Source organism: Pimephales promelas, chromosome 3, assembly GCF_988280905.1.
Source record: "Pimephales promelas chromosome 3, fPimPro1.hap1.1, whole genome shotgun sequence".
Classification (NCBI taxonomy): domain Eukaryota; kingdom Metazoa; phylum Chordata; class Actinopteri; order Cypriniformes; family Leuciscidae; genus Pimephales; species Pimephales promelas.
In genome coordinates, this window is record NC_142771.1 from 32,477,352 (window position 1) to 32,503,832 (window position 26,481).

General features: G+C 37.6%; 1 protein-coding gene across 1 annotated transcript; it reads left to right on the forward strand.

Annotated features, from left to right (window-relative positions):
* The first annotated feature begins 1,318 nt into the window (after nucleotides 1–1,318).
* Nucleotides 1,319–26,481, forward strand: hs3st2 (heparan sulfate (glucosamine) 3-O-sulfotransferase 2). The gene is made up of 2 exons (XM_039685621.2): nucleotides 1,319–2,486; nucleotides 25,310–26,481. The coding sequence occupies exons 1-2, from the start codon at nucleotides 1,954–1,956 to the stop codon at nucleotides 25,926–25,928; spliced, it is 1,152 nt and encodes a 383-aa protein (XP_039541555.1). The 5' UTR covers nucleotides 1,319–1,953; the 3' UTR covers nucleotides 25,929–26,481.

Below are 26,481 nucleotides of genomic sequence, written 5' to 3' on the forward strand. Positions count from 1 at the left end.
AACCAAAGGCTGTTTGAAACTGTCTCTCTATCTCTCTCTCTCTCCACAAGTGAAATGAGACCTGTCAACATTAATGTTCCTCTAGACAAACACATTGCAGATTATAGGGGATGAGGATTAAGGGTCTGTTTGTCTTGATAATTGTTTTTTAGAGAAATACTAAATGCAATTTAACCTTCCAGGTTGGTTAAACAGGTTGATATCTTCAAACAACAAGAATACAGGGAGAGAGAAAGAGAGGATTTTAATCAAAACTTTATTTACAGTTGCTTAAATCACTGGATTCAGTACATTAACACGTCCAAAAGTCTGAGACCACCAGTGAAAATATTTCACAATTTTCTAATTTAAAACCAAATGTCAAAATACATCAGCATAGCAATTTGAGTGAAAAATTACTCAAACCCCTAACCTTTTCATATAGCCAACATGATGTTAATTACTGTTACTCGGTACTTAAAGGAGTAGTTCACTTTAAAAAAAAAAAAAAAAAAACTTTTGCTGATAAGTTACTCACCCACCATGTCATCCAAGATGTCCATGTCTTTCTTTTTTGAGTCGAAAAGAGATTAAGGTTTTTGATGAAACCATTCCAATATTTTCTCCATATAATGGACTTCATTGGGAACCAAACATTTCAAGGTCCAAATGAGAGTTTCAGTGCAGCTTCAAATGGCTTTAACAACACTAGACGATGAATAAGGGTTCCATAAAATTTTTTTTAAAAAAAATACTTTAATTGTATAACTCCACTATAACAAGGACACCTTGAAATAGTGTAAACAAATAGTGCAAAGTAGTGTAAAAAGTATGGTGAACCTGAATTAAAGAATTGCTCAATATTTAGTATGCCCCCATTTTTTTAATGAAAACATGCACACTGTAACTGTTTGGGATTTAATTGATCAATTTAACTGGAATAAGTTGAAATAACATGTGAATATGTAACCCAATGCATCTCTTTCTGACCAACATAAAGCCAATCTAGAATTTGAGGCTCAAATATCCCTAAACAAAAACACGTTTTACTAACGTTTTTGAAGCAGGAATCCAAACTGAAGTTCTCAGTGCAATATTAGCCTGAATAACATAAGTGCAAATTAGCATCACCTCTGGTGTGAGAATCTCATAAATGACAGTTTTAAGCAAAGAGTTGTTTGCTTTCGGGTCTAAGAGAAGTCATTTTGTAAAAATATAAACATAATTTAGCATAATTGAAGAATCTATTAAGATTCCACTCCCTGGTCGCAAGCGTTTAGACGCGCGGGGCAAATGAGAATTTATGCGGAATAATGGCACTTAGTGTAATGGTACACGCAGCCGTGCAGTAGCCTACTCCTTTAAAAAGACAAACGCACGAGGAATATGAAAATATGACGTGACGTCAGGCGTCGTCTTTAAATATTGATCTCGAGCGCTTGACTGCCGCAAAGCCGCTCTTGAGAACTTCAGAAAGACACAAACATGAGCTGAACGGTGACCGGGCGAGCGCTGCGCGGCTTCGCGTTGGGAACTTGGAAGCAAAATGTGCCTTTTAGACCTGGAATATGCGATTTCCAAAACGGATTACATTTAGTAAGATGCTGCAGGTCAAACAAAGGAATTACTTTAAATATTTTCAACACTATATCAGCACAGAATCAAGTCAAGTTGCTGGAGTCCAAATATATGAGGTGATTTCACGTAGCTTACAAAAGTGACGCGACGTCGAAACTAAAGGGCAGTGGAATTACATTGTGTTTTGTGCTCATTTGGAAACTTTACCTTGTTATCGATACATGTTTTCCTCAGACTTCATGTAATCTTATGTGTCCGCTCGGAAATATTAACTATCATTTTCCCAAATGAGATGTAAGTTCGCGCCGTCGGAGTTGATGGGGAGCTCGAGACAACCAGCAAACCTCACAGAGAAACTTACGGGGAAAAACATGCCTTGTTTTCATCCATGGAGACATGGCATATAGGTTCCTGTCCAGCCGAATTGTGCCATCCTCAAACAGATTAAGCAGAAGATTTATTTTTATATTCACTATCTCTTTGTGTTTCATGTATCTATGCTACAGCATCCTCTTTTGCTCCGGTACAATCATGCCTAGCCAGAGATGGGAGGATCACCGCTGCGTCCATCTGAAGAACATGGGAAGTAAAAAACTTTTACAGAAGTCACATTATTGCACTATATCAGCGAAAGCGAGAGTTCTCCCGGACGAGACGAGGGCTGTGGCTCTCTTGAACCTTACTGGCAACCAAAGCAAACATTCAGCCTTCCAGAAAACACAAGATGTGGTAGATCACAATCAGAGTAATAACAGTAATTCGCCAAAATACGGGAATAAGAAGTTGCCCAATGCACTTATAGTTGGCGTTAAGAAAGGAGGAACCAGGGCAGTTCTGGAGTTCATCCGGATTCATCCAGATGTTCGAGCTCTTGGGACCGAACCACATTTCTTTGATAGAAATTATGACAAAGGATTGGAATGGTACAGGTAGGTTTTTTCTGCCTTTTTGCATTGGTATTCTAGTTAGTAAATTCAATAACCTAAGGCAATTGTTTAATAATAATATAATTTATAATTTTAAAAAACTTTTAAAAATGTCTTTATTAAATGAACGCAATATCACACAAGTGATGCTGTGATGAAAATTGGCAGCAGATAATCACAGCCTTGCGAATATTCAATACACATCACGATTTCAAGAATGATATTAATATTACTAGTTATAATGAAGTTAATTGAGTAACTTGCATTATATAAATATATTTTCCACCAATGAAAATATACTTCCAAGGTCCAAAAGCATCAAGCTTTACTGTATGTGTCATGTGCACTGACTAAAAGCCAGCTGGAATTGATAATATAACAGAATTTTCTTCCCTTCTCAAAAAAAATATTACAATCAGCATGAAATAGAAGTTGCAATGTTCTCTTCTTCCCTATTTTGACGTACTAAATATCTGAGTAAAATGGCTTCTCAAACAAGAAAAAATTTAGGGGAGGGCTTGATTTTGTCTATTGGGAATTGATTGAATGGTTTGATATTGCTATGATCTCAGACAGGTTGCCCTGCCCTCCCACCAGTAGACACATGATCAGATAAGAGAAGCGATGTTGTTGCAAGACAGAGGGGAATTGATTTTGTACATTACAAAAGCACATAAAATAGAAAAAAATAACATTTATGATGTGCATGTATAAATCACAATAAATGCTCCAATATTCTATAAAAAAATTTTAATGGTTACTTTAATCACTCCAGCTCCCTTTGGGTTTTACATTCCATTACTAGTGAGGGAAACCTGTTTGTGGAGAGAGATAATGAACTAAACCAGCTCCCTTTTCTCTGATGCTGTTTACAAGAAAAATTAAGGGGGAAAATAACATAGACTTTCCACGTTACAAAAAAACCCTTTTTGTTCTAAGCAAACTCTATTCGGAATACTTGGAATTTTGACAAGTCAATCAAATTATCCATAAAATGACATGCTCAGTATTCTGAACATGACAAAAGTTGTACAAACTATTTGTGATACTGTGCGTGCATAAAAAAATAAATAAATATTCAATTATTTATATTAGGTTTTGCTTTAAAAAGGAAATTTATTCCTTGGATAACTGCCATCATGGTCCAATATAACGAATATAAACAAACAAGACTATTTTAATCAAATAATATTAATAAAACAGCCAAAATGTCAATTTTAAGCAAAACATTCTTCAAAATCGCACAAATTTGAGAGAGAAAAAAAAACTGCCTAATGGGTGAAATGCCATAAAGGTAATATCAGCAGGGTGCAAAAATGATGAAAACTGCTCTTTTTTTGTGGTGGCAGTAAGACAAGAGCTGAAAACTCAAACTGCTGACAAGGAGACGTTGCAGTAAGTCATACCGAGAGAGCAGGAATGATAGCGTTTTGGCCAGAGACCCAGAGCGGAATGACACAGAGTGATTGCAGTGTTTGGTTTCAGGGGGAAAATATGCAGATAAAGGCCAATGGATCTCTTTCAAGAGTAAACCTTCCATAAACCCTGCCAGAGAAAGGCATGGATCATATTGATCAGTGGGGAGATTAAAATCAACTCCTTCCTTTCCTTCTTCCCTTTCTACTGATGGGCTGCCATTCAAATACCCATCGGGGAGCCGTTCGACTGTGCAAGAAGTCGGTGTCGATTCTGTGTGGCGTGTAGAGCCGTGGTGCAGGGGTCTCTGGGAGACAATATCAGCCCTCCCTCTTTAAGCACGGCGTCTGCCTGCAGCACAGCTTCAGTAATTACACACACACATCACATCCCAACTCAGACAGGACAGAAAGGACTCCCCATGGGTCATGTCCAAACGTGAGGGGGGAAAGCCATAGAAGTCAACAGTGCATACTGTACTTGTGTGAGAGCAGCCCTTCAGCCATTAGCAGGTGTTGCTGCTTGTTCAGTCTGCTTGTTGTCTGGAAAGCACAATAAAACACACTTCTCCTCTATTTACGTTCGTTCGGGGGCAACTCCACTCACCCACAGTCTTCTGTGCTTAAATCAATTGAAGCAAATGTGTTTGTGAGATGTGCGGATCGATGCTAGTCCCTTGTATTTGGACATGGGGAGAAAAAGATGCGGGGGAAAAAAGAAAGGAATCCAAAGATGTCGTTATTTACAACATTATTACCTGTAATCTACAGCCACACCAATTGGTCATGGGTCCGCTCACAACAATTTTTGGGGGGATGAGCTACCCCTTTAAGTTTTATCAATACTTTTAATTGGAGTAATAAGACACTATTGGGCTATTAGCAAATGAAATCACTATCAACTAAATTTCTACTGAAGAGGAAACACGGAATCTGCATCTGAAGTAGCATCTAGATGTATTTAGACTGTTTAAAGGTTTAGTTCAACCAACAATGAAACTTCTGTCATTAATAAACATCATGTCGTTCCAAACCCATTTGTCCAACACAAATGAAGATCTTTTTGATTCTGTTCTCTCCATTGACAGCTACGCAACTACCACTTTGACGCTTCAAAAAGTTTATAAAGAGATCTTAAAACAAGTTTTTATTCTATTTATATTGTACATTACATCAACACCAAGCAACTTTTCCTCGGTGGTCGCCCTACAGGTTGGAAGCGGAATTGTTCATTACTGCTGTCGTAAATAATTTAGCCAACCGCATCCTACTGTCGCACGCGCACAGACAAAGTAGAGTATAATGGATGATTTTATGAAAGTGTAGTTGTAGTCTACTGTCTAATTGCTTCCCCATCTGCAATTGGCTTGGGTAGGTTTAGGGGGGAAGGGGGGGTGGGGAGTTCGTACTTATTATACGCCAAAAAGTGCGTATCATATACACGCGAAATCACGTACCATACACGCAAAAACTTGTTTTGTATAAATGGCACGAGAAATGACATTCGTCCTATAGATACGAATTTTCATGAGATTGGGCTCAAAAATTCTTACTTAGTGTTGCTTTAATATAACACGTCGGGGAAAATGCAATGATACTTTTAAATGTGAAACTAAAAAAGCAAGCCGATCCACTTTTCCATGTTGATAAGATCATTAAAAAGAGAAAAAAAGAATGAGAAAAAGAAATCAAGAGACATTTAAAATAGATAAAAATGTGCGATTAATCGTGAGTTAACTACGACATTAATGCGATTAATCACGATTAAATATTTTAATCGTTTGACAGAACTAATATTATATATATATTTATATATATATACACACACACACAGTACCATGCCTATAAAATGTCCACAAGCTCCTCTCATTCTCACACTAAGAAACTCATCAATACTATTTGTGGACGGGTTAATTAAAATGCCACAGAGGCCAAGATACTGAAACAGTCCCCCTAATCCTCACTGAAAGCCATTTTATTTTAGCCACTGACTTCTTGCAATAAGAGGACCAATAAGGGCTGCAATAAAGGGCAGAAGTAATGAGAAAGATGAATTGGCTGATTAAGTCAAAAGTTTCTTATAAAGCCCTTTAATAATGTGTTTTAGAGTCTTGTTTTTCATTTTCCTTCAGTCTTTGTCTTGACAGGGCCCATTCATTAAATTCACGTAGCGTTGTTGAGATTATCCCTGGATTTTTACTAGAAGTTGTTCTAGAGGGAACAACAAAGTCCTTGCTTGAAATAATAAGATCTCTCCTTTTACCTTAAAAAAAAAAACTGCAAGCAAGGTTCCTGGAAAAATTCATAAATTGTTGAGTTTTGTGTGCTCTACCACTCCCCCGAAGCCTACGAGAGACATGTAATACATATGTGGATGCTCATTACTTTATTTTTAGAATGGACAAGAATCCTTATGGCCTCATTTGTTGTAGGCAAACCTGTTTTCCCATTATGAGTGGACACTTGTGAGCATGCTGGTGTAGGTTTCCTATTCAAGGGGTTCATCAAATTCAAATCAAACACATATCCTGCTCTTCACACCATCTAAACTTAAAAGTGCATCTGAATTCTATTGATTTTACTATAGTTGGAAGTTCTTAAAGCAGATTCCCTAAGAAATCCTCAGATTGTAGGAGACGTCTTTTAACATTTGCTGGAGCCAAGAAATTCCTCCCGGTCCTCCATTAATTGGCTCGAAAGGGAAAGGAGCATTCAGAAAGGTTGACAAGGACAGAAAGTTGGACAGAGCTAATTTAACTGGGAAAACCGCACATCTCTGCATGCTTATGAGAGACCTTTCCATTCCCTTGCGCCACTAACGGGAATGGCTAATCCCAGTATGGTTTCAGAGAGTTGTAGATCTTCCTGTAGCATTAATTACCTACACAATTCTTTCTTGGATGTGCCCCAGAGAACGGCAAGCTACCAAGATGTTTTGATTTGGTGATTTTAGTGTAAATTACTCATTAGACATGAGTGCCACTAGCAAGAGCGGCGAGTAAATATGAGCTACTTCGAGAAAGTGCGTCTACTGATGGGAGTCCATTATGGGACTGACTGGATTAAGGATGAATGTTGAATGCTCCGAGTCACTCTAGAGACAAACCACAGAACCGCTGAGGAGCTGAAGGTGAGCGCTTGGATTCAGAATACTTGAAGAGAAGCAGTCATCATATATTATCATACATTATGGTATTCCACTGGCCCTCTGCTGTGCAAATTAAAGTGTGCATATACCGGGCCTATAAAATACATCCTCCCTTTTTAAATTTAGCACATTTTATTGAATTACTCTGAAGAAAAAGCCAGACAATTTACTAAATAATTTAAAAAAAATTAAAAGAATGGAACTAAAAGAATTTCCTGAAAATCTTGCCCTTGCTTTTACGCATGTAAATCAACCCCTAAAGTTTTCTACTATGCACTATAACATCACCTGAGACCACCAGTGCAGCTGAGCTGTTGGAGAAACTGCTTCAATGTAGTACATTGTAAAAATAAAGTCCTATGAACCTTTAGCACTATAGGCTGTGTTTAAAAAATAGCCAGAATTTACATTTTACACCTACCTAGAAGGACCAAGCTGAACTCCCAACGAAGTTCATCTCTAGTCTGATTTTTTTTTCAGGATTACATCACATCCAGGGCTGGACTGGGACTAAAAATCGGCCCAGGAATTTTGTCCAAGACTGGCCCACTACATACTGTATGATCATAAGCACAACCGAACTTTGCACGCCCTTGACTCCTTCAAACCACTAATGCCATGTAATAACAGAATCAGGATTTTTGGAAATATATGGTGAGTGCACCTCTGTCCCTCTAGGGGGGTTCGGGTGCATGCTCCCCGTAAGAAAATGTTGTGCTTTTTAATGTTAAATTAATCAATCTGCAGCACTTTGAGAGTTCAAAATAAAGAGCTCCAACCCATATTCAGTGTGCTAATTGAACAAAGAAAAACTCAACTCTTTTAGTTTTTACATAGACCTAGTGTCTGTCTACATTACTATACAGATATGATATTAATCCCATGGCAGTGATAGCCATATGTTGTAAAAAAAAAAAAAAAAAATACACTGAAAAATAAAATCAACTTTAATAATTAATTTCGTACTCATTTTTAAACTTGAAAGAGATAAACACATGATCTTTTATTTTAACGGAAACGGCATCAAGTTTTCACTTTGGCGGAAAACATGGTCTCATTACAATTCTAATAAAATGCGTAATCGTCAAATATGCAGATGTGGAAACAATGAGTAACTGGCTAGTGGGTTCCAACATAGCCTAAGTGTTCTGAAAGTAGCCTAGTTCTGCTTCCCACAGTTTCTATACTCACTTATTCCTCTCCTTATCCTCCTCACTATCCTCATCAGCCACTTGAAGGGCTTTGAAGTTGAACTTACACGCTATTTCTCTTCACATTCCTTGCGTTTCTTCTCCATCGCTTTGACTATTTTGACAGATACACACTGACACTACTCGCTCACTCAAAGCTATTAAAAAGATGTGATTGGACCAGCCCAGTGTCAATCAAGAAAATAACTAATGGGCTACTGATCTACACGTTTCATGTGCTACCAAAACCTACTGACTTTTTTTGTCCAATGCATTACACCGGCATAAAGATCCCAGAGCCGTGACCTATCAATTAAACAAAACTAAATGCAATGGGCCGCCGATATACAAGTTTTATGGGCCGTTCAGACAAAAAAAAAAAAAAAAAGAAAGTTCGAGATGTACCACACAACCCTGATGTTTGTAGATTTGTAGAGTTCAATTAATACAGTAGGTTCACTGCATTTTTGCATAAAGTCTAATTCTATCCAGACTTTGCGGTGTTCAAATATTATTCTAATATTTTAATATTGTAGGTTTGTCTGTGGAAGTCGGGAAATTAATGGAGTTGCAGAATCCAGAAAAAATCTGGAGAAAAACATGCTGTTGTCTGCTGAAATACTGAAACTTGGGAGATGATTAATCTTCCAGCAGGACAATGACCCAAAAATATAATAGTTATACTGGAGTGGCATAAACTAAAAATATAATAAAAGAGAGAGAGAGAGATGCTCTAAAGTGGCCAGAACCAAAGCCACTCCAGATTAATTATATGTATCTGAAAAATGACTTGCTATTCATAAATTGTCCCCATCATACTTGGAGCATCAGCAGTTTTGATAAGGTGGGCAGGCATGTTCTGCATCACCTGTCACAATCGAAGAAAATAACAGCTGGGGTGAGGGAGAGGAATGCTAATGTTAGGGGTGTAACTGATCCTAGTGGGCCAGAATTATCTCAAACGGCCAATCTTGGCTAATATCCTCGTAAATGCAGTTGGTTATATCCAACACATTCTCATCCTTTGGCGTCATAATAGGTGACACCATATGACATTTCGTCGAAATACTACGCACATGACACCCTTTAGCGTCAACATGCACTGTTATGGGTAGGTTTAGGTCTGGGGTAGGGTCTGTGTCTCATATTGACGCTAAAGGATGCCAGTCTCCTGTATGACGCCTTCTGCGTGTTATATTGACGCTATCTGCATAGTATTTTGAAGAAATGTCATACGGCATCACCTATAATGACGCCAAAGGATGAGAACGGGCTCTTATATACTGTATAAGTAAACATAAACAATTGAGAAAGAATACGGATGCGTATCATTATATTGGATCCGTGCATTAGCTCTTAAAGTGACAGCAGGCTAATGTACCTGCGTATATCCGAGTCATTAATGTTAATATATATATATATATATATATATATATATATATATATATATATATGTATATATATTGAATTGCATTGCAAAATATATATATTATATTTTGGATCATATATATTATATACTATATATATATATATATATATATATATATATATATATATATACAGTAAAGACTAAGCAATGTTATTTACATTAGATTTTTCAATTTCTGTGCCTGGGTACTATTAGACCTTTTTTTGGCTGATCTGAAAAATGATCTGATCAGTGACAAAAAAAAAAAAAAAAAAAAAATGCAATATGATCCGAACCATGAGTTTTGTGATCTGCTGCACCCCTAGCTACTGTATTAAATTATCTTTTTTTTTTTATTATTATCTTGTTCAGTAAAATTTGTGTATTTTCCCTTTGACATCATACAAAAAAATCATACACATCACTGACATCATACAAAAAAAATATCTAAAGATTTTAGAGGATATAAATGGGCAACAGAGAGAACTATAAATATCTTGTATGGCTTTTTTCAGGCTCCAGTGCATAAATATAACCATTTCCCATTTCAAATCAATTCACACACCAATGCATATTCACAAGTGCACCTTATGGGAGAAGATGGTGGTGGGAGATGGTGTGCAGTGAAGAAGTTATTTGTAGCTACTGTATGGATGCATGACTTTATTGGGAGTGGCTACCATGTCTTCAATTGAACGTCATCATATCTGACCATTACCCTTAATTAGATACATCAAGAAAAAAAATGCTTATGAATACAGTGGTACACATTACACAGTGTTAATTAAGGCAGATATTATAATGCTAATAGACCAAAACATCTAATTTTTGTCCAAAGTATGCAGTATTTAAGTGTGAAATTTTGCAATGCAATTCTGTTAAGATCACACTTTACTTGTGCTTCAAAGGATCATGTATAAGATGAAGTGCAGGCATTGTGTGTTTTGCGTTCAGGTGTCCCTTTACCCATTTGCATTTCTGCCACATACTGAGTAAGCCTGCTTCTTATTATTCCATAATAATGTTCCCATTATATCCTGCAGCTTTGCAATGAACCCTTTAAACCAGGAGAGAAAAATATGAAGCATTTTCTTTGTGGGTGGATCAGGCCCATTCCCCCGCTGGACAATGAAAGCTTTGGCTCCCCTCACTTTTCACTTTCACAACCTTCTGCACAGTAGTCTGTATGTGGCTTTGAAATAAATGATAACATATTGTGTTTTGACAATGCCACTGATACAAGGCTGAAATTAATTGGGATAATGAAGCAACAATACCAAACCATTTTTCACCAATTTTTTAATCATTGGCATAATTTAGTTTTTTTAACAGAACCATCGAACACAGATCTCGGCTGTGTGAAATTAGAAGCAAATTAAGAAAGGAATAATTGGAATAATAGTTGTTGGGCTTTTTTTGTTCTTTTTGTGTTACAGGCTGGGTCCCACTTTATATTAAGTGGCTTTAAGTACTATATACTTACATTGAAATTAATAATTTGATTCAATAGACTTATTGTGTACATACATGTTTTTACATTGTACTTATATTTTAAAAATACCAGCATGTAATTACAGCTATAATTACTTTATGTAATAACATTTGTAATTACAGTTGACCCTCCCCTCACACCTTAACCTACCCTTAAATCGACTCATACCACCTGTCCCTAACCTTACCCGTATCACACCTCAATAGCAGCAAAAGTGTTTTACAATACAACAGGAACACACTGTAAAAAAATATTGTTGGTTTAACTTAAAAAATAAAGTAACCTGGTTGCCTTAAAATTTTAAGTTGATTGAACTGGAAAAAGTGAGTTAATACAATGAAGGAGATTAATTTAATCATCAGAAACTCAAAATAATAAGTTATCAGAACTAAATAAATTATTTAAGTTGATTTGACAAAAGAAAAAATGTTGTGATAACAATTTTTGAAAATATTTTTTTTTTTACAGTGCACAATAATACATTCTACTTATTGTTCAATGTGAGTACATAGTACGTAAAGCCACTTAATATAAAGTGGGACCGCAGGCTGTATAGACCTTTGAAATAACTGAAATCATTTGGCGTAGTGATATACGTAGACCTGTAATGCGGTCAAGAACTGACTGGAACTATTTTAACCATGTGTTTCCCTGAAAATAATTTCACACTTTAGAACGTCCGTCAAGCAATCTGATTCAAGTGTTCAACTTCCCAGTAGTATAAAGTGATTTAAAGTGAGTATGATTGAGAATACAACTATATTTTTAGACATATGTTTTGTGTGTCCAAAATTATGTAATATACACCATACACTTACAGGGGTTGGACAATGAAACTGAAACACCTGGTTTTACAACACAATAATTTGTTAGTATGGTGAGGGCCTCATTTTGCATCCAAATACAGCACCAATTGACAGATAGAAGTCCTTCACAGTGACCAGAGGGATTATGAGCCGTTCCTCTTCCAGAACAGTGTCCAGGTCACTATATGATGCTGGTGGACTCGCTCCTCCAAAACACCTCAATAATATTCAGATCTGGTGACTGTCAGACCATGGGAGATGTTCAACGTCACTTTCATCTTCATCAAACCCTTCTGTCACAAGTCTTGCTGTGTGTGTTGGTGCATGATCATGCTGATACACGGTTTGAGCATCAGGTGCTCATGATCCTCCAGAAGGGTTTGGTAGTCCTCGGCAGTGTCGTGTCCATCAAATACAATCAGGATTGTCATGATATTGGAGCTCAAACCATCACTGATCCACCCGTGCTTCACTCTGAAGATTGGCCGCCAGGCATATAGATTTGAAACCTCCAACATTGGCCAGTGTTTCAGTTTCATTGTCCAACCTCTGTACACCATGGACTATGTACTCTATAATTGAGCGTATGAACTTTATACGGTACATGGTGCATGGTCTCCAACATTCCAAACATTGTTTCGTTTTTACAGTTAATTATGTGCATCATTCGGGCATTTGAAATGCATGGGAGTTCTTTTTGAAATTTTCAGTGTGAACATGCTTCTACTACAAAAAAAAAGTGTGAAGAATAGTGCTTAAGTGCAAATTGGGACACGTATAGAATATGATGGTCGCATTTGACTTCAAATGCAAGTGATGTTGCGCATATCACATTGAAATGTGAGCGTTGGACCATCGTGCTCTGAAGTGAAGCCAGTATCCAGGAGATATCACCTCTTTGAGCTCTCCTCCTCCTCCTCCTCCTCCTCCTCCTCTCAGTGATGTATCTGAAGTAAATGAGACCAAAAATACTGTGGCACTGCTGAGATGCAAAAGATGTTTCAGTTCCAGCACAAATGAGTTTGGAGATTGACAAGTCTAGGTCCTTTCATCTTTTTATAGTCTCTGTTGAGGAGCTCTTTGAGTAACAACAGATGAAGTCTGCCAACGCGCAGTTCTGAATCAAATACACTCTTTCCCGGCGAGGTGAACTGTAAAGTTAATTTATCATTGTGCAGCAGCCTTGCAGTCTATTTTGGGGTAGTCGATGGTCTAATTGTTCCCGTTTTTTCTGGCTAGATCAATAAGACCAACAGATCGTTATTGTTTAATTTCATATATTGCAAATACGTTGCATGACGAATCTATGAGGGCAAGTGAGTCATTTGTGAATGCACACTGGACATGTTGTGTTGACAAATGTATTGCAGAGCTTTAGCTTTTATAAATCATTCATTAGAAGTGAAGGGCTTGAAGATGAATGTCTGGCTTAAATGATAACACATTTTGTAGGTGTCATATTGAAGGAGTTATAATTCATTCAAGTGCTGGTTTTAGTCGCATTATTACTGCCAGCAGTGTCAACCTACACCCACCATATGATGTATGAGTGGATGGTTCATGGTTAACTCTTAATAGACTCTCTCTGAGGCGAGTTCCTGTTGCTGACTGGTCATTAAAGGTCTGACATCCTCCCAGAAGGAAATCTGAGCAGTTGAAATATTCATGATCTGTATTACGGTGATGGAAGAATTAAGCCATTTGCTCTTTCCAGGCCGGGAAATGAGGAATATCGGTAATACTGACTAAAATCTGTTCATTGTTCTGGGATTTTGTGACTTTGTTAGTACTGCACAATGATGATGTGACCTCTTCTGCAATTATGGTAAACTAAATAAACACTTTCTACTAACTTTCTCCTGGCAGTGACACATAACCAGATTCAAAATACAATGAAAGGTATTTTATATATATATATATATATATATTTGTTTTATATTTTTGCATGATGCTGAAAGAACATTGTTTTGGTTGTGCTTCGGCTCTGCATGACTGTATGGATAATATGGTTATCCTTCTGCTATAAAACATTCACTAATAGGCTTAAGAGATAACCAGTTTAGATGGGAAGGATCTCATGCTGACTAGCTGAAGACGTTACTGTAGCTTTACCCATTAATAGACACAGTACTTCCTGGAAAAGAAATTCCAGCACAGCGCTACAACAACCATGATGAAATCATCCTTCACAATAGATAATGCTTCACCATGAACTCTGTTAGAGAGCTACATATAGCAATTTATCTGTTCAATAAAATACTTTACTTACCTGTTGATTAGTAAAAACGCCATCTCCGCGTCGCTTTTACAACATTTCAAATCCCTCAGCTCACCATCACCAAAAAAGCCGAGCGGATGTTGATGCTTGTTTTATTACAAGCTCTGTCGCATTCTCTTTTTGCCAGCAGATTCTCCTCTGTTTGATGTTTCTTTTTAACCACTGATTCCCTAGAAGTTCAAGATTTGGTTGTTCCATGTCAATCTTTTTCACTCGTTATGACAACTAGTGTTGTCAAAAAACTCGGTACTTCGGTACCAAGTCGGTACTAAAAAAAAAAAAAATGTTACGGTACCAGCTTTTCTAGGTACCGAGTACCAGGTTAATCCAGTTCTAGACGCGATGTCTGAAAGGTGCACAGTTGCGTCCTCTTCATAACGCTGATATGGCTCTCTCTCTCTGAATCCACTTGTTGACACGAAAGGAGGAAAGAGCCACATATGGAAATATTTTGGATTAGGCTAATGTCACGTTGCCATAAGAGGCCGATTACATGCAAATTCGCAATTTCAAATATAGGCGCGAGGCAAGCGCGCTCATAATAAAAACTCGTTGCATAGCAACGACAGACGCCGCGTGAGAGCAAGCGCTTTGGAAAGAATAAGCACGCGCAAAAATATAATAAAAAAAAAACACGCGCGATATGTGAACGGCCTCTAAAGTGCTTTCGGGGTAGTTTTACGAGTACATGAGCACAGTAGTACCAACCGACACCAGAGTACTACTGGTAGTATCGATGCATCCCTATTTATGTCATTTAATGTGAGTGCCAGTTCTAGGCGTATTCTTGCCTTTATAACTCAGCAGTTTTAAAAAGCCTTTTCAAAATTAAATATGAATGCAGTTTTAGATTAAATAAAAGTACAGTCAAATCAAATAAAACATGTTTTTTCTCCTGTAGCCTATAGTTTGGTAATGCTACAATAAGATACCATTTATCAACATTAGCTACTTCACATCAACACATTGAGTGAACAATATATTTTTACAACATTAATTAATGTTTGTAAATGTTATTTAATAGAAACACTTGATTGTTCATGTTTGTTCACTTCATTCATTGTGCATTAAATAAATGTTAATGGATTAAAACTTTACAAACAACTTTGAAAATGTGTTGGTGTTTACTATTGTTTATTTTAGGTCATTTTATCTAATTTTTTTCTAAAGTGTTTATAATACAAATGTACAGTTTTCATACTTGTAACCGTGATAAACACTTAAATATATGTAAATTTGAACTAAGCTTTGGTACCGAAATTGGTACCGAGAACCGTGAATTTTTACTGGTATTGGTACCGAATACTGAAATTTTGGTACCGTGACAACACTAATGACAACTAACATCTGCCACTCCCACACTAAACCCGCACCTTAACAGAACATGAAACAACTCTAACTGTGATTGGCTGTTTTATGTTCATCTCTTTCAATGTAACTGGGTGGTTTTTGGACGGATAAAGCTGCAAACTGGACTAGAGGCTATGCGAGACTACAGTGTCCAGCAACTTTTGTGTTTAACATGTTTGATATCATGCAAATGCTCTTTTTCACAATATTTATGTAAAAGAATATTGAAAAAAAATCATAAGAAAGAAACTTACACTTTATTTGACTATAAACCACTTGAATGCCAAAAGATTCATAAAACAGTTTGACATTTATATTGTATGAGCCCAATAAACTCTTACTGCATGTAGCACAGTGTATGACGATGCAAAGAAACCCTACTAATCTCCCGAGTAAACTATGAAGCCATGGATGTTGGGCCGATCCCTACGAAGACTCAGGAACAGGAAATTGTTAATGGAGCTGGGCTCATTAAGAGTGTCAGCAATGACAAGCATTTGAACTCAGACAGGAAATGAGACTCGCTGTCTAAAACGCTGTGAGCGTATATCCCTGCAGCTTTGTCATAGTGATTGATGCTTTTCATTAGAAATACCAATCAGACCAGCACTAGCATGAATATGATGATCCAATCCTGTGTCCCAACATAAAACACTTTAATTAGCACAATGAGGCTCAGATTAATTAAACAGAAATGGCAGTAGCCCAGTTAATAATCACATATGTAGGTTTAAGCAAGTCTTCAGCTAATGCAATATTTTAGTGCGTCTTAGCATGCATTATCTAAATATGCCCAGGTTACGCTTAATACCCGTAGAGTGAGTCATTCGATTTCTATGGTCTTTTCAGTGTAGTGAATGGACAGCATGTTTGAAGGAATAAGCTGAAAACAAACCTCAGCACACCATCACACATAAATGGACTACAATCAGCCCTGAATCGCAAATAGCTTCAGACATTTAATCCTGAGATTTTATATGTACAGGATTTTTGGACAGGTCAGAAGTGCTTAAGTGCATGAAAGCTTCAAGCACACGGTAGGGGAAAACAGAGTTATTCCCAGCCATGCTCAGACAGCACCAGGAGTGCGTTTAGTACATCATATCGACTGAACATTCAAAACTGACCTTTTCACAAGACATTGGTACATTTATAAGGATCAAAATGCTGGACTTTCAAGTGTCCATTTGAAGTAAAGGTTGAGGAATACAAAATTAAAAGAATGCGCTATAAAACATTATGACTTTCTGCAATCAAAGCGCAGAGATGACTTTGCTATAGCTGCACTGTATTCCCCAGTCCGTCTGAACCTTTAGAAAACCTCATGAGGTTGGATCAGAACAGTATATCAGGATAACTTTTTAATATATATATGATAGGGATCTGCAAAGTCAGTCAAAGTCAAAATGTAATGTTGTACAGAGAGCCTGAAAAGGCAATTCCAAGTTAAACTATTACAGAAAGAGAAAAAAAGGGGCAGATTAATGAGAGCATAGTCTGTAGTATAAATCACAGGAGCTGATAGACCCTATTTATATGAAGAGTTCAGATGCAAAAGCCTCTAAATGCCATTTGAAATTTTCTTCTAAAATGACCATTTTTATCAAGCTTGTATATTTCAGTTCAGTAATTTCACTTAAATGACAATTAATAGGTAATCTTCATTGCCATTTAAGTGAAATTACTGAACTTAGATATACAAGCTTTATAAAAATGATCATTTTAGAAGAAAATTTCAAATGGCACTTAGAGGCTTTTGCATCTGAACTCTTCATATGATCTCTGAAAACATTGGCTGCAGTAGCTGTCTGAAGTTTTTTTCCCTTTCTAGTCATTAAAATGCTTCAACATTTCTTCCATTAAGTATTGTAAATGTGTGTAAGAAAGAAAGAGATGTTCTACATCTATTCGGCTGTGGACCCGTTAATAGGTGTCAGTCTCCAGCCAATATAGGCTGGTTCAAATATTTCCACTTTTTGAATATTGTCTTCATTTTTATCTAAGACATGTGATGGGAAAAGAGAACTCGAATTTAAACTTGGGTTGGTTGTATCAAAAGCTGACGCCTCCTGCCTTGCTCGCCACACCACTGACTTTGTCAACTGGATTTTTGTCTGGCGAAATCAGATAATGGTGGGCGGAGTTAGTGTAACTTATCCTCTGACAACAAGACCAGCCCGTTCTCATCCCAAGGCGTTATATACAACGCTTTTGCCAAAGCGTATGCATCCAACACACATGGCACCCTTTAGCGTCAATATGAGAGGCAGATATATATATGGGCTAGAAGGCGCCTAACCCTAACACTAACCCAGAACTTAACCTACCCATAACCAAAGTGTTATATTGACGCTAAAGGGTGCCATGTGCGTTGGATGTCTACGCTTTGGCAAAAGCGTTGTACATGACGCCTTAACGCGCTGACAAGACGGGCTATTTGCACTTGGTGTAAATAGACACTCCACCACATGTATCCTCAAACTAAATACTTCTAAACAATGTAAAAATACTAATAAAACTATACAGGTGACAACATTCCATTGCAATATACTGTTAAATAAATAAAAATCAGTTGTAATGTCAAATCAGTTAAATATAATAAATGTGATTAGCTTTGATACAATAAAATCAGCATAGTAATGCCTTGACTTCAATATACAATGAATCTAAAAGGATTCACAAATAATCATACATATCTAAAGGTGTTGATTTGTAAAATTCATACTCTTTAGATGCTGTCAATACGTCAAACAATTTTTTTGTGTTTATGCAAACATATGGAATTGTTCTAGATCCACATTTTATGTATGAATACTAATGAGATCATGTTGGCACTTCGCTGTCACATGCAGACACGCTTCATTTGCACGGTATCTCTCATCTGAACGCACTCCGAATATTGTATCTGTGTAAAATCATAGATAAAGTGTTATTTATGTACAAAAGTTGTCAAAGCCACATCATCTCAGTGTCTAGAAATCCTTAAATTGGCCCTGAGTAGAATGAGATGAGATCATTTCAAGAAGGACTTTAGCATTCTGTGTCCATTTTTCTGCAAATCTGCTCTGTCATCTATTAGAGAAACATACCGCAATGTGTGAAACACGAAGGTGCAGCACAGAAGAAAGTCATCTCAGCATGCAGGTTGGCCAGAAGCCTTTTTTTTTTTTATCAGAATCAATGACCTCAGTAGGAACGGCACATTGGTTTGCGCTTAGCACGGCATGCACTCAGATTTATTTATTTTTTTGTCTGATGTTGTGTTTTTTTTGATCGTACGGCTCAAAATATGGCCCAAGAATAGAGAAACCTGGGCTGACTAAAGGCCTGCATGAGACTTTTAATTTAAGAGGATAACTTTAGGTTGATGGTATTAGTATGACACAAGCTGATGTAATTCACAGAACTTGTTCTCCAGAGCTCTCATGACCTTGTCAGCAGATCCCAGACGTATCAGAAGAGCTGCCTGGCTCTCTGAAAACTTATCTTCAGCAGAAAAGACAACAGGAATACATCGTGCTCTGGCAGACAATTAACTGCACTGTAACTTTCAGATGTAATATCAGACCTTTGCCTGATGCCATTTCTCATTTCTCTGAGGTGGTGGATCTGTTGGCAGCAAGTAGCGACTTAACCCCCTGATGAATTAGAATGTCAGTCTGCATTAAAAGTGAAGGCCAGTGATAGCAGACGTCAGGATATCCTCAGTTATGTAGGCCTGTGTCTACAGATACAGTGATCTAATAAATCCAGGGCTCAGAAAGATAGCTGGAGTAAATGTTGCGATGGAAACGTCCCTCTTGGAAGGCTGAGTTTTTAAACTGGCGGCAATTGTTTAATGTCTTCCTCGTTTGTGATAGAAATTCAATTAGGAATTAATTCTCTCTAATTCTGCAAGAGACTGCCTTCAAAGTTAATTCAATGGGGAAAGATCCAATTGTTTTCTTTGCTGCACCACGATAAGCGTATTAATTATGTAATTGCAGTGGAATTATGCCAGTGATTAAAATGTTTACATTTTTTGCATGCTTGTTGCTATTAAAATCTTTCCTTTTACAGGGTCTTGGCAATTCCAAGACTCTATTCACACAATTTATATTCAGATTGTCTTTTTATTCTTATGCTAAATAGAATAAAAAAATATATATATTGGGCAAGGGTTGGCTGATTAGCTTGTGTTTCCCATACATCAATGTAACTCGCAGCTTAAAGGGATAATGGAATGAAATTGTGTCATTCATAAGGCTATGTTTACATGGAAACGATTCTGAAAAGAAAATGTAAAAGTGGCTTTGCGTTATCACTTTTTATTCTGCGTTTAGACTAGAATTTTGGGTGGGAAATCCGCGTGCATATGGTGACGCAAAAGTGTGTGAAATTCAACGTAGTATGCACTCCAGGCGGCTAGGTGGCGATGTGGAGCACTGCCAGACAACAACACCAAGTCCACGTGCCTGCGTACAACCCTCACTGTCTAGCAGACTTTTGCATTTTTACCATTTACACGGGAACATGGCAGTGGAGCATTTTTAAGATTTCCACTCTGCAGGGTGGGTTCACTTTTTGTGCCGTCACCGTGTAAACAAAAGGCACATCTGATAAAATATTTTTACGTTTTAGTTTTTCTTTACGTTTTCTTTTTTCTTTACGTTTTATTTTTACGTTTTTACGTTCACGTTTTCTCGTGTAAACAGGGCCTAACTCACCCTCATGTCGTTCCAAACCCGTAAGACTTTCGTTTATCTTCGGAACACAAATAAAGATGTTTTGGATGACAGCTACGCAACTACCACTTTGTCGACTCAAAATATTGAGCGGTTTAGTCCAAACTTTCTGTAGAGACTTGATTGCTTTATATGATGAACAAATTTAATTTAGGCTTTTAATCACATGATATTAGCAGATGATAAACAATATTCGCTTCACTTGTGACTGGTTACGATATTTAAAGTCAGTGTACGCAAATATAGGCAATATTTCATTATAGTATAGTAGATGTATTATAGTAATTGTTTTTTGTTTTGTTTTTTACAGCTTTTTTTTTGGATAGTGTCCAACTCAGAATAGTAGTTCCTGTGAAAAAATTGGGGCTTATGCGGTTTGACCAGTCGTTTTCACTACAACGGCATTTTGGGTGGCTGAAAACGCAAACTTTTGAAAACAGGTTTTTGAAAACGGTTTCCGTGTAAACAACAAAAAGGCAAACCTCTGAAGACGATGACATCATCCGCATGCGTTTTACGTGGTCAATCTATAGTGTTTCATCGCCATCTAATGGCCTGGAGTAGAATACAGCGTTTTAGCCGTTTTCGCGGATCCATGTAAATCGGGATCGTTTTGACAACGGTGTCGTTTGTACGGGGAAAACTTCTCCTTTTTACGCATATCGTTGACATGTATACCCTCAGTCACATAGCATTTTAGGTTCAGATGAGAAAGACTCAAAAACACTTCAGGATTCCAGAACCGAGCAGATTACAAATCACATACTTCCGGGTGGTCCTTCCCTAGCTGAGTAAGATGAATAAAAGATGCCTTTGAGATGAATACAAATACTAACAAACAGCTTTCTATAGGTTTTATTTTGATCTCCTTAAATAAAACATTAACATTTTAATTTGAAAATTTAGGGAAGCTTTGCCGTTATTCAGGTTTACGTGTAGTTTTATTTCTGCATTGTCCACAAAAATGAAAGCTTTCAAAAGTGTGTTTTTTTACAAAGTGCCGAGAACTTCTTCCCTGGCTATTCTTCAGTGTGGACCCAACAGTATGCTTCTGTGCACCACTTTGCAATTAGCACCTCTCTATTCCAGCTTTCAGCTAACTTAGCCTTCACCCTTCTCTCTAAATGAATTTTCTTCTAAAAAGACCATCTTATGCAAGCAACAGAGCACCTGCCAGCCTCGTCTCAAGACAGCAGATGAGAGACACATCAGTGATGTGATAACAGGCAGACTGGCAAATTCATCGCATATTTTGATTCTTGCAAACGCAATTAATTAAAGAACTGTGAGTACTGAGGTAGGCAATGGCACAAACACAAAATAAATTGGAGTTTGGACCAGTCTTTCTTTTAATAAATATTCTGTATAAGAGGACACACAATTTTAAAGGATTGCTTTTCCATGCAATTTAATAATAATTTCACAAAAAAATATCCACGTAATAAAAAATGTCCATTCAGTGAGGAAAATTAGAGTGCACTTCATTTCAGTTGAAGCATAAATTCTCCCTTAGTGACAGTTTACAATGAAAATTAAGTCTGGTGTTACAACTTCAATAGAATTTTATTTATTTTTTTTTTTTTACTGAGTGCATTTTTGATGGATGTCTCAAGAAATACATGTTTGGTTATGTAACTGAATTATGCATTGCATCAAGGTGTGATTGGTGCATGCATTCTGACACACATTAAAGTTGTTTAGTGGGTGAAGTGCCATTGCACCGTATGCAAGATTAATGGCTGCCTCTGGCCCTGAACTGCTAAGGCTAACAGAGACACCCGGGCCAGCAGCGCACCATTTATAAATCAAGCTAAATGGATCGATATTTTCAGGACTATGGAGGTAAAGTATGGCAACTCCTGCTTTAGGAAAGCCCATGATGAATCGGGGATGAGTCTGAAACTCGAGGAAGCCGGTGGAAACTCGAGGTTATACTCTGACCCCTGTGTTCCATACGATAAGACGGTCAATAAAATTTCCATCTTTATTACAGTCTATGATTTAAATTCATAAGCCCTCACTAATCCTGTCTTATAGCTGTAATTCTCAATTTAATGGGTGAACGCTGATGTAATCATGAAAAGTTCATTTATAGCTCTGCTTAAATACCATCTGAGGTAAAAAAAAAATATATATATATATATATATAAGGGATTTGTAAATGTAGCAAAAATCTATAAATGCATATTTATATATCAATCATTAAGAAAAGTATATCAGGAGGGAGCTTGTGTGTTAAATGTTTAACATACAGCATATGTGTCATTTTTATATGTTTGTGTGATTTTTTTTTGTTTGTTTGTTGGGCATTTCAACACAACCTTATGGGAATCCGCAACTATTTTACGTTTTGGCAAATTTCTGGCTAATTCCTATCAGTTCTCATACAAAGGTTTTCATAATCTGCTTTTGTCCCAGTGATGTTTATACTTAGGAGTGGGCCTTCATGCTTACATTTTTTGGACATTTACACCACATCTAAACTAGACGAGAGCAGTGCGACACGAATAGCAAATAGAACCCATCATAATCAATGATGCTGTACTGGATGTGGCGTGATGCGACAACAAATTCCCAACAGTAAACTGATGCCCCATTCTATTTCTGACTGTACTTCAAGTGTTTGTGCTAGTTCTGACATTAAGAACAAATGGATTTGCAATGGTCGCTTTGTCTCATCCAGTGTTAGACAGCCTCATGCTTTAGACACAGTATTTTAAAATTAGTTTAAATTTGTGATGTGATGGAAGTAGCCACAGATCTATCCTTCCATGTTGTGATGTGCATCAGAATAATGAGGTGGATTCGTCCAATCGTGGAACAGTTGTGCCGCCATCAGAGCTCTTGCAGCCGTTCTAGAGAAGCTGTGCAGAATGAATCAGTCGGCTGTTCTCGAATCGCTCTCGCAATACTTTAATGTCATACGCCACAGTCAGGTGGCGTCCGCGCTGTCTCAAGTCAGACAATATTTCTAAAATATTAGCCGTTTTGCTAACTTACACCACTAAATTATACTTCCCTTCCCTCAAAAACCCCAACCTGGATTGAAATGTTTGCTCTCAAAATGACTTGGCACTTTAGAGTGTTCTGACTAGCTCAATGGTAAAATCCTGCATTTAGATAGCAGTTTTTTCTGCCTTGGGCACTCGCAGAAACTAGTGTGAGTTCTCGAGACACCCGTTTCAGTGATTTATGTCAGGTGAGAGGGAAGTTTTTTGCGTGTCATTCCCTAAAAACTACTCAAGACACTATTAATGCGTTAACTCCTACAACAACAGAATTGTGACCAAGTGGATACCGTTGAACGTGATTCCACCAAGTACCACATGTTCCTGGATCAACATCGTTGTTGATCTTGGTTTAACTTTCCAATCAACCAATCAGATTTGAGGGACAAGTTTACAGTTTAGGTCAAGTTTAGGCTTAAGGCCATTGCACACTTCGCCACGCACAGAAACCTTTCACACACCTTTCATGCGTATTTATTAAACCTTTGCGGGGGGAAAAAACACAAAAATACAAAATGGATTCGTCGAGCAGTGAGGATGATTTTGTTGCCCTCTCTCTTATTGAAAAGAGAAGAAAGAGAAAACATTGGGTCCATTCAATCCTGAAATTGGGCAGAGAGGAAGGAGAGTTCCACCTCCTTACGAGCAATTCATAATTTACTTCAGAATGTCAGTGGAACAGTTTGATGCTTTGCTAACGATTCTGGAGCCACATATTAAAAAGAAGACCACCAATTTCCTTGAACCAAACGATCCTGAACAGAGACCAAATAATACATTAGTTATCGAATTGGCTGCTGAATCAACCCTTAATCGATCCGAAATTTCAATCTGATTGAAAGGGGAGGTTTATTCCTTTTCTAATCCGATCGAGAAAACATATAAACATTTAATCGAATTGAAAACTGAATCTGAAAGGACTGCGCATGTGCAATGACATGCGGAACGAGCTCCCCCGGCCCTGAATTGTCAAAAAAACCTCTCAAAACGCTGGCAGTGAATGCGAAAAACGCAGAAAATCAAATCCGATCCGAATTTTTTTATGACGAACGAAAGTTTCGGAGGTGGTGCGCAAGCGTGATTGACATAACGTGAGTTCGAATTTTTTTAACGTGCAAACATTTCGGATGTGAATTTCGGAATGGCCTTTAGAACCACGGTAAAGTACTTACACATAAGGAAAAGTTATAGGTAGGGATTGGGTAAGGACTACATTTTGTTGATCCAGGACCATGTCTTACTTGACAAAATCATGGTGACCAGTGGATATCACCTTATGTAGTTCATCAGTTCAAGTAAGAACAACTCTAAAGCTGGACTGGAAGAAAACTTGTGAAAATAATGACCTATTTCGCATGTCCCAGATTTGCCGAAGCCTTTCTCTCTATTGTGCATCTGTAATGCAGGTGATGGTGATTTATGAGCAGAAGTAAAGGATGTGCCTGAGATTTGATAATTTCCCCATACCCTTCAGCATCACACTCACCGGGGAGATAAGAGACTGGAAATATTGGCTGTGAGCATTAAAACCTCATGTGTGTGCTCTGATTATTTTGTCACTTTCTGTAACTGAATTCCTATTTGCCATGCTAAAGTCTACACTAATTTGAGCGGTGACCAAATTCCACAAGCTATTTCACGTTTTCCTCACAAGGCTGTGAAAAGAAAATAGCAGTGTTATGGTTTCATCAAATAAATATAATACATGTGAACATGTTCTGAGGAAACGTGTGTGTGTGATTGCAAGATGGTTGCTTAATCAACTCAAAAGAGTGGTTCATCCTTCAATGTTTGTCTATAGATTATTTTTCTTGGAAAAGCAATGACACACCCCAACAATTGTATCACTCATGTCTGTAGGGACATTAGTAGGGAGTTGCATGCTGGGAAAAAAAAAAATGTTTTTTTTGCACATATTTACCAAGGGTCCTTTTTTAGTAAAAAGCCACTATTGTGAGCCATGCCTTTGCTTTTCATTCATTTTGATTAATATTTCTGTTTTCACAGGGGCCTTATGCCGCGGACTCTTGACAGCCAAATCACCATGGAGAAAACACCGAGTTACTTTGTAACACGGGAGGCACCGCGACGCATCTCAAACATGTCTCGTGAAACGAAGCTGATTGTTGTGGTGCGAAACCCGGTAACAAGGGTGATCTCCGACTACACACAGACCCTGTCGAAGAAGCCCGACATCCCCTCTTTTGAGGAACTAGCATTCAAGAACAGGAGTCAAGGCATCGTGGACACCTCCTGGAATGCCATCCGCATTGGCATGTACATCCTACACCTGGAGAACTGGCTGCAATACTTCCGTCTGTCACAGATTCATTTCGTCAGCGGGGAGCGGCTCATCACGGATCCGGCCGGAGAGCTGGGCCGGGTGCAGGACTTCCTAGGGCTCAAACGCATCATCACAGACAAGCACTTCTACTTCAACCGAACAAAAGGCTTCCCGTGCCTGAAGAAGCCGGAAAGCAGCAGCCAGCCCCGCTGCCTGGGCAAGTCCAAGGGCAGAACTCACGTTCAGATTGACCGGGAAGTTATTGAGCAGCTTAGAGAATTTTATAGGCCATTCAATGTGAAATTTTATGAAATGGTGGGTCATGACTTCAGATGGGACTGAGGAGGAGGACCTTGGTGAAACCAGCCTCTCTATTCTGATGACAAGTGGGTCATCCAGGGATCGATCACCCAAAAATGTAAATTCGGTCATTATTTACTCACCCTATGTTGTTCTAAACCTGTGTTATTTCTTTCTTGAGTGAAGCAAAAAAGAAGATATTTAGAAGAATGTGCTGGGTACTGTTGTGTCTTTTCATATAAAGTCATAAACTTGTATAATACTTTTATGGTGTCCCTTTTTAAAGTTTGAAAGCTCTAGTTATATATAGGCTACACTACCAATTCAAAAGTTTGGGGTCAGTATGTTTTTTTTTTTTTTTTTTTTTTAGCAAAGATGTATTTCATTTATCAAAAGTAATAGTGAAGACATTTATAATGTTACAACATATTTCTATTTCAAATAATTGCTGTTCTTTTAAACTTTCTATTCATCTAAAAATTCTGGAAAAAAAGAATAATAATAACCGTTTCCACAAAAATATTAAGCAGCTCAACTGTTTCTCAACAGAAACACTGTTGGGCATAAAGGTCATCTTTCAAAAACATTAATAAAA